The following is a 14,948-nucleotide window of genomic DNA, read 5'->3' on the forward strand; positions in this document are numbered from 1 at the left end:
TGGGCGTAAGGGATAGTTAGGGAGCTTGGGAGAGTCCCTTTGCTGTTCACCTGGAACTATCAAACTTTGTTAATCAGCTATACCCTAACACAAACTAAAAAGTTAAAAAAAAGGAGAGATCTGGTGTTCAGGCTGAGCCTGTGTTGAGACTCCCTAGCCTCATAGGACGCATTTCTGTGTCTGCAGTTCAGTGCAGGGCAAAGGGCCCAGTGACTGTGCTGATGAGTCATTCCAGCCTGATGACAGGGGTTGTCAGAGAGCAAAGGTCACATGTGGCCTTTTTGTGATGATCATAGCACTTCAAGGAGTCATTTGTCCTGAGAGGACCCATCCTAGAAGTCTTTTCACTTTTTACCACATCTAAACTGTTGAATAAAGTCATTATGCTGACTTAAATTTTAAAATCATGATTTTTATTTTTAAATATTGCTATTTCAAAGTTTTCTAAAACTTAAAAATCATACCTAGTCATTTGGCTTTTTTATCTTGGCTGAGGCAAAATAAATGTCTTAAAATTGTAAATGGTACTAAAGTTCTCTACAGTGTGTTACTGCTGGGTGGGATTAATTTCTTATATAAAATCTATAACCTAAAGTTCCATTTTTTAATTATTAAGGGAAAATTTAATTGTAAGTGTTCTATTTTGACCCAAGAAATGGGAAATTACATGAGAGGGAAGGTGGGAAGGAGACTTGTCTTCCCAAATTGAAGCTATTACTAGGGTGACTCTACCAAGAAATTGGTTTCAATGGAAAAGTAGAAAACAAGAAAAATAAGAGGAACACATCGTTGTTTTCTTTTTCTTTTTTGTGTGTATGTGTAAAGCAATGATGGTTTGGCAGAGCTTTTATCTTATTCAATGGGCTTAGTATTTAAAAATCTAGATTTTGTATCTATCTAATCTTGAAAAATTTGGTACCTTATCTCCAGATTCTAACAAACTTTAGCACGTCACTCACTTCTTAGGCAGTTTGTTGTTAACTTGAAGATGAAAAGTGTTTGAGGTTGAGCAGACCACAGACAGCTGAGTCATCTCTTGAGAGGTTTGGGGTGAAACCGAGGCTCAGTTCTCATATTTTATTAATCCTCAGGTTATAATCCTTTATGGTCCTTTTTGATTACCTCTTCTGACATTCAATGAAACAGTTAATTAAAATATGTAATTGGAGCTTTTCTATTCTAATTTTCATTATAATTGTGTTAAATCTATAGATTTAACTTGAAAAGGATTGATATCTTAATAACTTTGAATCTTTTGATTCATAAACAAGTATATTCCTCTATTTAAGTCTAGTTTAATTTCTCTTAGCAATAATTTATATCTTCTCATATAGAGGTTTTGCACTTATTTTGTTAAATTCAGTCCCAATATTGTATGTTTTTCAATGGTATTATAAATGGTGTATTTTAAACTTTCACTTCCTCATTGTATGTTGCTAGTATATAGAAATAGAATTCATTTTTGCAAAAAAAAAGTAAATGTTTCTTAACCAAGAAACATGCTGAATGGAGTAATCAATGAGAAATACTTAAATCTGTATGATTTTTAATTCTAACCACATTGTATTTAGAGCAGGAAAGGGACCATTCCATTTTTATGGATTGAAAACTGAGAGCTACAAGGAATTACATGGCTTGTCCCAGTTCACACAGCAAGTCTTTAGGTTAGGAATCAGGGGCCTGGATTCTCACTGAAGCTCTGAGATCCACATGGCCTTGAATAAACTAATTTTGAAAAGTAATGAAACTTGAAAAATATTAAACCACTTTGTATGTTTAAGATGTTTTGTTAATCTTTTCATATGTGTATCAGAGCTTTTAAAAATATTTTTATTAAAAAGTTATTTAATAAAAGTTATCCTTTCAATACTATTTTATTTTTACTTTTAAGTTGATAATATTGCTTGACTGACTCATGTTGATATATGGCAAAACCACCACAATATTGTAATCATCCTCCAATTAAAATTGATTAATTTAAAAAATCCAATCTGTTTAAGAGTTAGGTTGGTCAGAAAAAAAATTTGTGAATTTCTGATGCCTAACTCCTAGGATATGTATTAGGCAGTGAATGATAAGTTGGCATTTATGGGTCAAAAAGTAATAGCTAATGGTTGTTCAGTCTCTCGTTCCGTATTTTAGATCTTTAACCTTTTGTTAAGAAATACTTGAGGATGCTTGTCCTACTTCTATTTGAAACGTATTTCATCCTGTCTGTACTATCTCTTTAAAAGTGATTCACAGGATTTTATATTTAAGAAATATTGTTAACATCTATGAAATATTTCTGAACATGTTGGGGAAATGTTTTTTCTCGAAAGAATGAATAATACTGCCCGCCTTCTCTGGTTAGCCCAAACCCTGTTGCTGGACCTCACACTACAGTCCCTAACGTGTTCTGTAGCATACGCACATTCTGCCTGTGTGCAAATGTTTCCTGTTACCTATGAAACCCCATGAATGAGTTTTCAGAAAAAGACAAAGAGCATAATTTTTTGAAAAAAATGAAATGATTTCTTTTTATGAAGCAATGGATTTACAAAGCATATCTTTAACACAGTTCTCAAAAACTTAATTCTAAGTGATCATAAAGATACAGTCAACAAACAAAGCATTTTAGTTTTCTTGGTTTCTGTCCGATTGATCATTAGCCCTAGTATAGATGATTTCTAATGGACTCAGCTTCCTAAATTGATTTCCAAAACTTGTTAAGTGATGACCATTAGAATTTTTTTTTTTTTTTGGCCATGTGTCTTGATATCTTTAGCATGTGAACATAAATATGGGATGGTGCTACATGATTGATTTTGAGCTCATGTCGAGGGTAAAGATGTATCATACAATATCAGTGGTTTTCCTAGTGCCCACTAGACAGGCTGATTGAACTTTGCAAGTTGTTGTATGTCATTTGCGTGCAACATTAACACCCCTTTTCTCCCTCAGATTTCCTGGCCCTCCACCTGTCAACAGTGCGGCCCCCGCCTACCCACCATACTCGCCCTCAACACAGTCGTCATATCCAAGTCCAGGGTCCACTTCGTCCGTCGCCCAGCTGGGCAGTCAGCTCAATGCTATGCACATTAACAGCTATGGTAACAATTTCATTTTTCATGATTATTGACTGCCTTGTCTCATGAGTATTTTCAGTAAGAAACTTTTCCCTCAGATTCAAAATAGAAATATCTCTGGTATACCATATTGAACTAATTTTGGACGTTTTCATATAAATTATCTGTATTATGTATGGCAGTAATTTTTTTTTCCAAATTATGCTGCCATTTATTTCAAGGTAAGTGAAGGACCCGCAGAATGCCTTACATTCAACACTACACCAATAAAAAACAAAAAATACTGACTTCACAAATAAACATTAGAACAGTGAAATTACTTTAAGAAATGTAAGTTTTAACCCTGTGTTTATTGTGAGGCTCACAAATCAAAAATATAATATTCTTAGTTTCACAGTGCATTTTAAATTCTGCATTTAGATCATGGGAGGAATGGAAGCTCAGATGTGAGGCAGAAAAGATTAATAGAGAAGACAGTTACAGTACTGAGATGTTCATCAGTAGAAATGCTATTTTAGGAGCCATGGACATGTTCTCTGGGACAACAGCAGGGTCAGCCATTGATCTGGATGACCAATGTTTTCATTACTTATAGTTAGTTTCTTAAAAGTATCAGTAAAACTCCCCTCAGAATATTTCCTTTTACTGGTTTCAAAATGGATAAATCTTCAAAGCAGCAACTCAGTTTCACATAATCAGGGGAAGGAAGAAATAATCTGGTTCTACAACTTCAAATATGACTGGATAGAATTTTTGTTGCCAGTCCCTTCTCCTTCGTTACTTCTTCCTACTTCCAAAATCCATTCTATCAAGTCAAGCACAGGATGCAAATAATTTATTGACCTGAGTAAATAATGCTTGTTATGTAAAAAATTTTTTTCTTCTGTATGGTTTTCTATACTCTGCACCAGACAAAGTTCAGTTGCCCAGTCGTGTCCTACTCTTTGTGACCCCGTGGACTGCAGCACGCCAGGCTTCCAGTCCACTTTTCATGATAATTAATGCCATGTATCATGAAAAGTGGATGCAACTGAGTTAAAATTTATCCCTCTAATTTTCTATCATTATAAATGTAGCTCTTTTAAAATTCTTCACTTGTATTAAATACCCCAAATAGGATTTGTGTTACTTTCCAAATGATGATTTCTTCCTGTGGGGGAAAAATTGACTTGTAAGAGTGCCTTCTTGCTTTACTCAGGAAAAGGAGTGTCCCTGTTGTATATATGTGGTAGAAGTGAAAGAGTTGCGGAGTATGGTATTTAGGTCGGCTGGTCTTCTGTTTTTGCCTAGGTTCAGGGGTGGCCCCCCCAAGTCAGGGCCCACCTGGCCCTGTGTCAGCAGCATCATTCCAGGGGCCTCCACAGCCTCCACAACCATCCATTTTGCAGCCTGGATCTCAGATTCTGCCCCCACCGCCCACTGCGCTCAACGGTCCCGGTGCCTCACCCTTGCCTCCGTCAACGCACAGAGCAGACGGGCTCCCTGGGCCTGCTCCTCCGAACGCCCAGTACCAGCCCACGCCTCTCCCAGGACAGACCCTGGGCCCTGGATATCCTGCACAGCAGGGTAAGGTCGCCTCAGGTTACCTGGGGGTACCCTTAATTGGGAATCAGGTTTGTTTCTATGTTACTGCTGCTGCTGCTGCTAAGTCACTTTAGTTGTGTCCGACTCTGTGCGACCCCATAGATGGCAGCCCACCAGGCTCCCCCGTCTCTGGGATTCTCCAGGCAAGAACACTGGAGTGGGTTGCCATTTCCTTCTCCATTGTATGAAAGTGAAAAGTGAAAGTGAAGTCGCTCAGTTGTGTCCGACCCTCAGCGACCCCATGGACTGCAGCCTTCCAGGCTCCTCCGTCCATGGGATTTTCCAGGCAAGAGTACTGGAGTGGGGTGCCACTGCCTTCTCCGTACTAGACATCTATCCCTTACTATTTTTGAATAGTGTAACCAGTAAAAAGAAGAGGAGAACTGTAGATGTTTGTTTTAATTCCCTGCCTTATTTAATATAAGAAATGCAGCATTCTCGACTGAACAGCATAGTATTGTCAGTGAGCCCTCCATCTGCGTTTTGGGGTTATAGTCATTTCTTTTTAAACTTTCTTCCAAGCAGCTAACTACGGGCCCCCAGTGGCAGGTGCACAGCTCTCCTACCCGGGAGGGTTCCCAGGAGGGCCTGCACAGATGGCCGGCCCACCGCAGCCCCAGAAGAAGCTGGATCCCGACTCTGTTCCCAGCCCAGTAAGTGCTCTGCTCTCCGTCTCCCTCACGAAGAACCCACTCTTCATTCAGTGTTCTCAGAAGCTCTTCAGTCTGTCAGCGTTTACCCTGTCCTTTATCGTCCGAGCACAATACCCATCACGTGGGTGAGGCTCATTTCCCTCTGTGGATGTCCGGGGTGGGGAGGGCGCGTCATGGTATACCAGAGGTCTCCATGAGAGAGGCAGCCTATGTGGGCTTGTTTGGTATCATGTAATCTTGGCAGGATCCACTGATGTTTATTCTCATGTATATCAGCAGTATTTATTGATAGTTAATGATTCATTTGTAGTAAAAATATATCTATATAAAAATGCTATTTTCAGAAACTAAAAGATCCTTTCAGGACACCCATAGGAGTGAAAGTACAAAGTATTTTCAGTTCAGTTCGGTCAATCAGTCGTGTCTGACTCTTTGCGACCCCATGGATCGCAGCACGCCAGGCCTCCCTGTCCATCACCAACTCCTGGAGTTCACTCAAACTCACGTCCATCGAGTCGGTGATGCCATTCAGCCATCTCATCCTCTGTCGTCCCCTTCTCCTCCTGCCCCCAATCCCTTCCAGCATCAGAGTCTTTTCCAGTGAGTCAGCTCTTCGGATGAGGTGGCCAAAGTACTGGAGTTTCAGCTTTAGCATCATTCCTTCCAAAGAACACCCAGGGCTGATCTCATTTAGAATGGACTGGTTGGATCTCCTCACAGTCCAAGGGACTCTCAGGAGTCTTCTCCAACACCACAGTTCAAAAGCATCAATTCTTTGGCGTTCAGCTTTCTTCACAGTCCAACTCTCACATCCATACGTGACTACTGGAAAAACCATAGCCTTGACTAGATGGACCTTTGTTGGCAAAGTAATGTCTCTGCTTTTGAATATGCTATCTAGGTTGGTCATAACTTTCCTTCCAAGGAGTAAGTGTCTTTTAATTTCATGGCTGCAATCACCATCTGCAGTGATTTTGGAGCCCCAAAAATAAAGTCTGACACTGTTTCTACTGTTTCCCCAAAAGTATTTTACGTATTTTTAAAAACTGGTTTAAATAAAATTAGAGCTATAACTTATTCTCCTCCACTGAAGTGAGTTTCTTTAGAAGAGTACTCTTTAGTAACTATATCAGTCAGCTTTATTAGGTTTAGTCTGCATATCAAACAGTCCTCAATTTAGCTTACATCCACAAAGATTTATTTATCACCTAGGTTACCTGTAAGCTGCATTAGCTGCAGTTTGATTTTAGATTCTGCTCCATATGCCCTTATCACTCCAGAATCCAAAGTGAAGGGGTATACCTAATGGGGACATGTATTATCATGATAAAGGGAGAAAAGGAGGAAAACTGGTTAAAAGGTGCAATAGCTCTTAAAGCTTCCAGTCAGATGTAACACACATCAAAATCACTCACACGTCCTTGGCTGAAGCAAGTCGTATATCAAAGCCTGACGTCAGTGGTGGAGGGATATAAATGTTTGCCTCAGAAACTGGACATCTTGTGGCTCTGAGCAGGGATGTAAACTCCTTTGGAGTAAGAAAGAAATCGTTTACAGTTAACTTTCATCTTTGAAGTGGTTTTATAAACATAAGTAGAAAAATTTAGAAAGAGACTAAAGAGCACTAAGAGATACTATGTTTATATTTTATATTATTTATAACCTAACTTTTGTATTAACAAATCATCAGAAAACTTAGTAGCTCAGAAGCGCTATTTATTAATGGTCATGAGTCTGGGCAGGTTTGCTAATCGGGGCTGGATCTGACTGATTTTGGTTGGGCTTGCTTTGTGCATGTGGGGTCAGCTAGAGGCTCGGCTGGAGTCTGGATGGGCTAGGATGGTCTGTGCATTTTCTGTGGTTGCTGTAGCCAAGTACCATGAACTCAGTAGCTTAAAGCAACAGAACTCTCTTGTCTTTGAGTTCTGGAGGTGGTACGTCTGAAGTCAGCGTGTAGGCAGGGCTGTGCTCCCTCCAGAAGCTCCGTGAGAGAGCCTTGTCTCTTCCTTATTTGGCTTGTAGTCTCATCATTCCAGTCCTCGCCTCTGTGGTTACATCACCTTTCCCTCTTCTCTGTGTCTTTTCCTCCAGGTGTCAGTCTCAAAACTGCTTGTGCCTCTCTCGTAAGTTTCATGGGATTCCCCTTAGGGTCCACCAGATAGTCTAGAATAAGCATCATCTCTCAAAATTCTTAAATTCGATCAATTCTTTTGCTATATGCAGTTTTTGTTGTTTAGTCAGTAAGCTGTGTTCGATTCTTTTGTGACCCCATGGGGTGTAGCCCACCAGGCTCCTCTGTCCATGGAACTCTCCAGGCAAGAATACTGGAGTGGGTAACCATTTCCTTCTCCAGGGGATCTTCCCAACCCGCGGGCCAAACTTGCGTCTCCTGCTTTGCCTGCAGATTCTTTACCTTCTGAGCCCCTGGGAAAGCCCCATATGCAGTGTCCTTACTGATGATCATATTTCCAGCCATTGCTTTTCTAGCTTAATATTGGGTTGGCCAAAATGTTCATTCAGGTTTTCCTATACGATGGTATGCAAAAACCTAAACGAACTTTTTGGCCAACCCAATATTAAATTATTCCATTTGAAGAAGTATCATGTATTTATGTGATTTACAGTTTAACTTCTTATTTCTCTGCTTGTATGTAACATCTGCAGTCTCTCTAGGTCGTTTCACTTCATTCTCTGATGCTTTTGACACCCGGTTTGTTGTTAATCTCTCCAATACTGTTTCTGTTGCAGTTATTGGCAATTTTATTATCCGTCTGTAGACTCTTCCATCTCCAGTGTCTCTCAGTTCTTGATCTTCCTTCCTTCTGATGTGCTTTTCATCTGCCCCACATCTAGTCTTACCGTGGCTCCTGTCATTGCCAATGACCGTGTACCTTCAAAGTCTCAGTTGAAAACATTCCATCCTGCAACCACTGCCTCTTATCTTTTCAGCTCATTCCCTTTAGGACTCAAACTCCCATAATACTTCACCCACCAGGATTTACAGTCTACCATTTCTTCTTGATTCCCATCACCTTCATCTTCTCACTTCTCTTATGCAGCTTAGACTCCGTGATCTATAATTATAAATCTGTCCCTTGCATCTTCTGCTCTGAATTCCTTTGCCCCCTCCCTCCACTGGATTCATCTAGAAAATTCCCATGTGTTGTTAAACTAACTTTCCACCTACTCTGGTTAGGTGACGACAACTCGAGAAAGATGCATGCCATGCTTGCTGGTCTCACTTTGAATTCATAACCACTAAACGAAAGTGAACATTTAGTTGTGTTTTTCTAAAACCTGGCTGCATGAAATACTAACTGGTGGAACATTTTAAATCACTGATGCCCTGCGACCAGCCCGCCACATTATGATTTAATTGTACTGGGCCTTGGGGTTTTTCAAAGTTTCTCTATAAATTCTAATGTGCAGCAAGTTTGGAGCCCATCACACACCTCAACTGACCCCCTTCCATTTCCCTGGATGACTGTCATTTCTTCTCTCTTGAAACTTCTGATACCACCTTTCCCTATTCTGACTCTTTAATGATCACCTTGCTTCTGAGAAAATAGAAGAAATTCAGAGAGACCCTCTGCATGCTTCATTTCCGCGTCTCTCTGGGTCTGTGCCCGTTTGCCCCTCTTCCTGCTTAGTGTGAATAAGCTTGTCCATACTCCTAACCAGGGCTTGTCACCTCCACTTGTGCCCAGGAATCCATCCTTTACGGCCTTTCAAGAACAGCCTCCCAGAAAATGTTCGCTATATTAGAGTTCTCAAAAACAAAAACAACCACTAGGATATATGTCTCTATATGGAAATAAATTTATTTTAAAGAATTGGTTTGCTTGATTGTCGGGGACTGGCAAGACCAAAATCTGCTGGGCTGGCCAGCATGCTGGAGACACAGGAAGAGCTGATGTTGCAGCTGGAGTCTGAAGGTGTCTGGAAGCAAAATTCTCTCTTCCTCCGGGGACCTTGCTCTTTTTCTCTTCATCCTTCAACAGGTTGGATGAGGCCCACCCACTGCTTCACTCAAAGTCTACTGATTAAATTCTAATCATATATTTTTAAAAAATACCTTCACAGCAAGATCTGGACTGGTGTTTGTGCTGGGTACCGTGACCTAGCCACACACACACACACACACACCCTGTTGTGTCCCAGGCCCTCCCTGCTCTTCTGCGTGGCATCAGTCACACCAGCCGCCTTTGTATTCCTCAGCCGGATGTCCTCCAGCTCTAGGCTTTTGCACATGCTGTCCCCTCTGCCTAGACCTCTTCCCCGACGCAGATGCAGAGCATGGCTCAGTTCTGCATTCCCTTCATGTCCTGTTTGCTCATCCCTGAGCTCACTTGCACCCTTATCCACGTCGCTCGTATCCATAGCACTTATTACCTCACATAGGGTGTATCTGATTTATGCATTTATCTCCTGTCTTCCAAACTAGAATGTCAGCTCCAAGAGGTCCAGGATTTGGTTTTGTTCACTAGTGCATCCCTAACACACAGACCAGGGCCTAGTACAGAGTATGCACTCACGTATTTGTTGAATGAATGTTAACAAAGAAAGCAATAAGCAGTATATGTTGTGATTTATTTCAGACTCCTAAAATATACACATACAAATCAGTCCAATAGTGTTTTTACCTTAAAACTAATGAAATACCAATGCCATATGGAACCTGTTTATATTCTTACTACCAAAGTAGAATGCTTTTGCTAACTAAATTAATTTTTCCTTCTGGAAAGAAAGATGTGAAATCATATTTTCTGATCTGTTGCATGCCAGTCCTGAGCTAAAGGCTCACTACACTTCTGGATGGTGGTCTTAATCCACGTTTTTGGAGTTGAGGACACTGGTATCACCATCAACTCTTCCTCACTCTCTAATCAGCGGGAGGATTATCCAGAATTTGAGCCCTGCCCGTCCCCCTCTTTCTCTAACCACGCCAGAGTGCAAATGGTTCTGCTTTAAGCACCTGCCTTCGTGGTGCCCATGCATCTTACTATCTTGCCTCCCTAATCTGTCTTGTTCCTTTATCTCAGGAAAATCACTTTCTTTTTTTTTTCTCTTTCCTGATTCTATTTTATGAGAGCAGAATACTCTATTCATAGCAGAGGAGTGTGAAAGTGATTCTAGTGGCACATCTTCTGGAGGAAAAAGAAATCCATAAACTTTGAAGTGGCATTAGCATTATCAGGCATTACTGTCAATCAAGCTGAAACCCTTGAAGAACAGAGGCACACTCAGAACCTCTATTGAGATTTCTCTGTTGTGCTTTATGTCTAAGCTGTTTTCCGAGAACATGGATTTGAGGTTTAAATAAAAGCTCTATTTTTAATAACCAGAAAAAGAATATATACATATGAATCACTTTGCTGTTTACCTGAAACTAATACGATATTATAAATCAACTGTACTTCAACTTAAAAAAAAATCTCCTAACAGAAAAATAAAACCATTGCTTAATCCAATAAAAACTATATATTTAGAAATTACTAGAGCTATTGTATTTCTTACTCTCTTGGTAGTATTCTCGATCTCTTTGACGTATTCTAGCAAAGATGTGTATTTATTTAGAAGTGTATAATTATCACTGTCTTTGTTTCTTTGGAGGTAGTGCTTTGTAAGTTGCAAATGGCTAATTTAAAACAAACTTTCTGGAAGCATAGTCTATTTGGAGACTGAGAGCTATCTGTGTTCAATGTATAGATTATTGTGGTTTTTACCTCACTTTCATATTTGACACTTCATTGGTTGAAATGATGACAGTAAATGTTGATAATAGAAAAACTACTCCAGTTTTGAAGAAACCAGATGAGCCCTGTGGTTGAACTATAGAGTGTGATTAGTGTTTTGGTTTTTCTGTTTGCTGCTTTTCTTGGCCCGTGTTAGCTTTCAGTCTCGTTTGTATCTTGCAGTAGTTGTGTTTGGAGCATGTTCAATACCCTTAATTGAATGAGAATTTAAATCCTATGAAATTAAAAAGAAATGTGTGGATTTAAAAGCAGGCTAAGTCTATCTCTGATATGTTGTAGAAACCAATGATATCAATGCCAACTGGGGTATGGATTGGACGAGATGGGAGGGGAAATGGAGCAGGTAACGTTTCAGAGTTACCCGACAGTTTTAATATTAGTAGTAGTTTTTTTTTTTAATTGAAATATAGTTGGTTTACAATATTGTGTTTCAAATATACAGCAAAGTGATTCAGTTATACATATTTTTCAGATTTTATTTTCCCATTGAATACAGTTCCCTGTGCTATACAGTAAATCCTGTTGTTTATTTTATATATAGTGACGTAGATATGTTAATCCCAAACTCCTAATGTATTTCCTACCCTTTCCTCTTTGGTAACCATAAATTTGTTTTCTGTGTCTGTTAGTTTGTTTCAGCTTTGTAAATAAATTCATTTGTATTATTTTTTAGATTCCACATTTAAGTGATATCATATATTTGTCTTTCTATCTTACTTCACTCAGTATGAGAATCTCCCAAGTTTATCCATGTTGCTGCAAATGGCAATAGTTCATTCTTTTTTATGGCGGAATAATATTTCGTTGTATATACAAGATCTTCTTTATTCATTCATCTGCTGGTAGACACTTAGATTGCTTCCAGTAGTCTTAGCTATTGTAAATAGTGCTGCTATGAACATTGGGGTGTGTTGTATCTTTTTAATTCATTTTTATCTTTTCCAGATATATGTACTCAGGGGTGGCATTACCATATCATATGGTAACTCTATTCTGAGTTTTTTGAGGAACCTCCACACTGTTTTCCATAGTAGCTTACCAATTATATTTCCACCAACCATGTAGGAGGGTTCCTTTTTCTCCACACCCTCCCTGGCACTTATTGTATATAGACTTTTTGATAATGACCAGTGTGAGGTGATTTACCTCATTGTAGTTTTGATTTGCATTTCTGTAAATAACTAGTGATGTTGAGCATATTTTCATGTGCCTGTTGGTCATCTGTGTGTCTTCTTTGGAGAAATATCTATTAACATTCAGATCTGTCCATTTTTTGATTGGCTTGTCTGTTTCTTTAATATTGAGCTGTATGAGCTGTTTGGACATTTTGGAAATTAGCCTCTTGTCAGTCACATTATTTGCAGTCCATAGGTTGTCTTTTTGTTTTATGTATAGTTTTCTTTTTTGTGCAAAAGCTTTTACGTTTGATTAGGCCCCATTTGTTTATTTTTGCTTTTATTTATTTTGCCTTGGGAGACTGAGCTAAGAAAATATTGCTACAATATATGTCTGAGAATGTTTTACCTGTGTTTTCTTCTAGGAGTCTTATGGCGTCATGTCTTATATTTAAGTCTTTAAACAATTTTGAGTTTATTTGCATATGTGGTATGAAGAATTGTGCTAACTTTATTGATTAACATGAAGCTATCCAGTTTTCTCAGCACCACTTTCTGAGAAGGCTGACTGTTCTTCATTGTATATTCTTGATTCTCTTCTTGAAGATTTAATGGAAGGTAGGTGTGGGGGTTTATTCCTGGCTCTGTTCTGTTCCATTCATCCAGGTATGGTTTTGTGCCAGCACCACGCTGTTTTGATTATAGTAGCTTCATAGTGTTGTCTGAAGTCTGAGAGAGTTACACTTCCTGCTTTGTTCTTTTTCCTCAGGATTGCCTTTGGTAATTCTGGGTCCTTTGTGGTTCCATATAAATTTTATGATTATTTCTTCTACTTCTGTGAAAAATGCCATGGGCAATGTGATAAGGATCACATTAAATCTGTAGATTGCCTTGGGTAGTATGACCATTTTAACAATAGTAATTCTTCCAATCCAAGAGATGGGATGTCTTTCCATTTCCCTTTGTCTTTCTAGTGTTTCATTGTTAAAGAAATGTAGCAGATTTCTGTATATTAATCTTGTACTCTGCTGCCTTCCTGGGTTCATTTGTTAGTTCTCGTAGTGTTGGTTTGGAGTGTTTAGGGTTTTCTGTATAGCATATCATGTCATCTGCATATAGTAACACTTTTACCTCCCAGGGGCACAGGGCCTGTGCTGACTCCTCCCCACCCTCATCCTTTCCTACTACCTAGTTACAAGGGGGATCGTTCCTGCAGCTTTGGTTGTATAAGAGATCTTCTGCCAGCTTTCAGTTAGTACTCTCTGAGAATTCTTCCACGTGTAGATGTATTTTTGATGTGTGTGGGAGGGGGTGAGCTCCACGTCCTTCTACTCTGCCATCTTGATCTCCCCTCACGTTAATAGTGTCTTTAAACTGCATGTCCTCCAATGTAAATATTCCATTCTGAACGCTCATCTCATTTCTCCCCAGTTTCCCCTCTAAATTTTTATTCCTTTCTTTTTTTTTTTTTTTTTAGTTTCTTGTCACTTTTATCCTGTAAGAAAGAAGTGAGGGCAGGGAGAAGATAAAGAGGAAGAGAAAGATCCTTTTATTATTAGAATTCCTTGCAACTAGTCCCTGGACAGTTACAACAGAAGAACAATATTTTGTGCCTATATCTTCATCAATAAATGTTTTAGTAGAGAAATACAAGGTATTTCCAAAGTAGAGGACAAAAGTTTGGGACTTTTCTTTCTTCTCGTCTCTATATGGTAGGCAAAAACCATATGGGAACACTTGATATTGTTTGTTTCTTATGTCTCAAGGAGCAGGGATATGGTGGGGGAAACTTGAAAGGCAAATTGAAGATTAAGAGGGATTTGAGGAGAAAAGTCAGGGCTTCTTTAAGTTATACGTTGTAAATAATTTCTTCTGAATTTAACTATTTTTAGCTTTTTAGAGTTTTCTTTAACTGCAGAAAGTATTTTATTTTTTTTAAATGTTATTTTCAATTTCTTCTCCAGTGAGAATCCTTTCCCAACTCTTACCTGTGATCCCAAGAAACAAACTGAATAAAAATAGATTTCCCTGAAAGATCAGAGTTGGAGCTCAAGAGTATTACAGAATAGAATTTGGAAGCTACTAGCTTAAGGTTGTGAAACTAAACAAAAGTGAGGTTGAAGATATGATGGATTCTCAGTGAGAGTTTGATTTGAAATCAGCTTAAAGAATTAAGAAAATGCCTGTGCGTGCGTGTGTGTATATAAGGAGAGGGAAATGTTGAGAAGTCTAAACTGACTTTAACTTGCCCTTGATCTCTTACTTACAGATCCAGGTGATCGAGAGTGACAGAGCCACCAGAGGGGGACAAGTTTATACCACCAACGCCAGAGGCCAGATCCCTCCACTGGTCACTACAGACTGTGTGATACAAGACCAAGGTATTCTTCTCTCAGTTACCTTTCTGATTGAGCTCTTAGTATTTCTCACCTTTTTTTTCTTTTTTTTTTAAAGCAAATGCACGGAGACCCTCCAATAATGGTTTCACTGATGGGCCACCCCTTTATAGCTGGTAACAAGAACTAATTTGTCATTAATCAAATATGGAGAAGGCACTGTCAGCTGAGGTCTTGTCGAAATGTACAAGTTTAAGAAAATTTTAAATTTTAATTTATGGGTTTAAATGTGTTCATGCCCTACTTTGGTTTATTTACTACAGTTGGAACCTGGCAGGATGGCGTGAGCAGACGGTAGAGAATTAAATATTTGACTTAATTAAGCCAGCAGACTTGGTTCTAGCCCCAGTGACATTTCTAAAATAAGTCCTTTAGT

General features: G+C 39.1%; 1 protein-coding gene across 3 annotated transcripts in view; it reads left to right on the forward strand.

The window, feature by feature from the left end:
• SEC24D (SEC24 homolog D, COPII coat complex component) overlaps positions 1-14,948 on the forward strand; it is a 115,131-nt gene that overhangs the window by 14,284 nt on the left and 85,899 nt on the right. For 2 of the 3 annotated variants that reach the window (XM_061421164.1, XM_061421165.1), the window contains exons 4-7: positions 2,944-3,092; positions 4,359-4,634; positions 5,175-5,305; positions 14,446-14,557. In XM_061421164.1, coding sequence (XP_061277148.1) covers positions 2,944-3,092; positions 4,359-4,634; positions 5,175-5,305; positions 14,446-14,557 — 668 coding nt within the window. The remainder of the gene's footprint in view (positions 1-2,943; positions 3,093-4,358; positions 4,635-5,174; positions 5,306-14,445; positions 14,558-14,948) is intronic. The other variant, XM_061421166.1, reaches the window with a different exon arrangement.

The sequence above is a fragment of the Bos javanicus genome, chromosome 6, assembly GCF_032452875.1.
Source record: "Bos javanicus breed banteng chromosome 6, ARS-OSU_banteng_1.0, whole genome shotgun sequence".
In the NCBI taxonomy this organism is placed as follows: domain Eukaryota; kingdom Metazoa; phylum Chordata; class Mammalia; order Artiodactyla; family Bovidae; genus Bos; species Bos javanicus.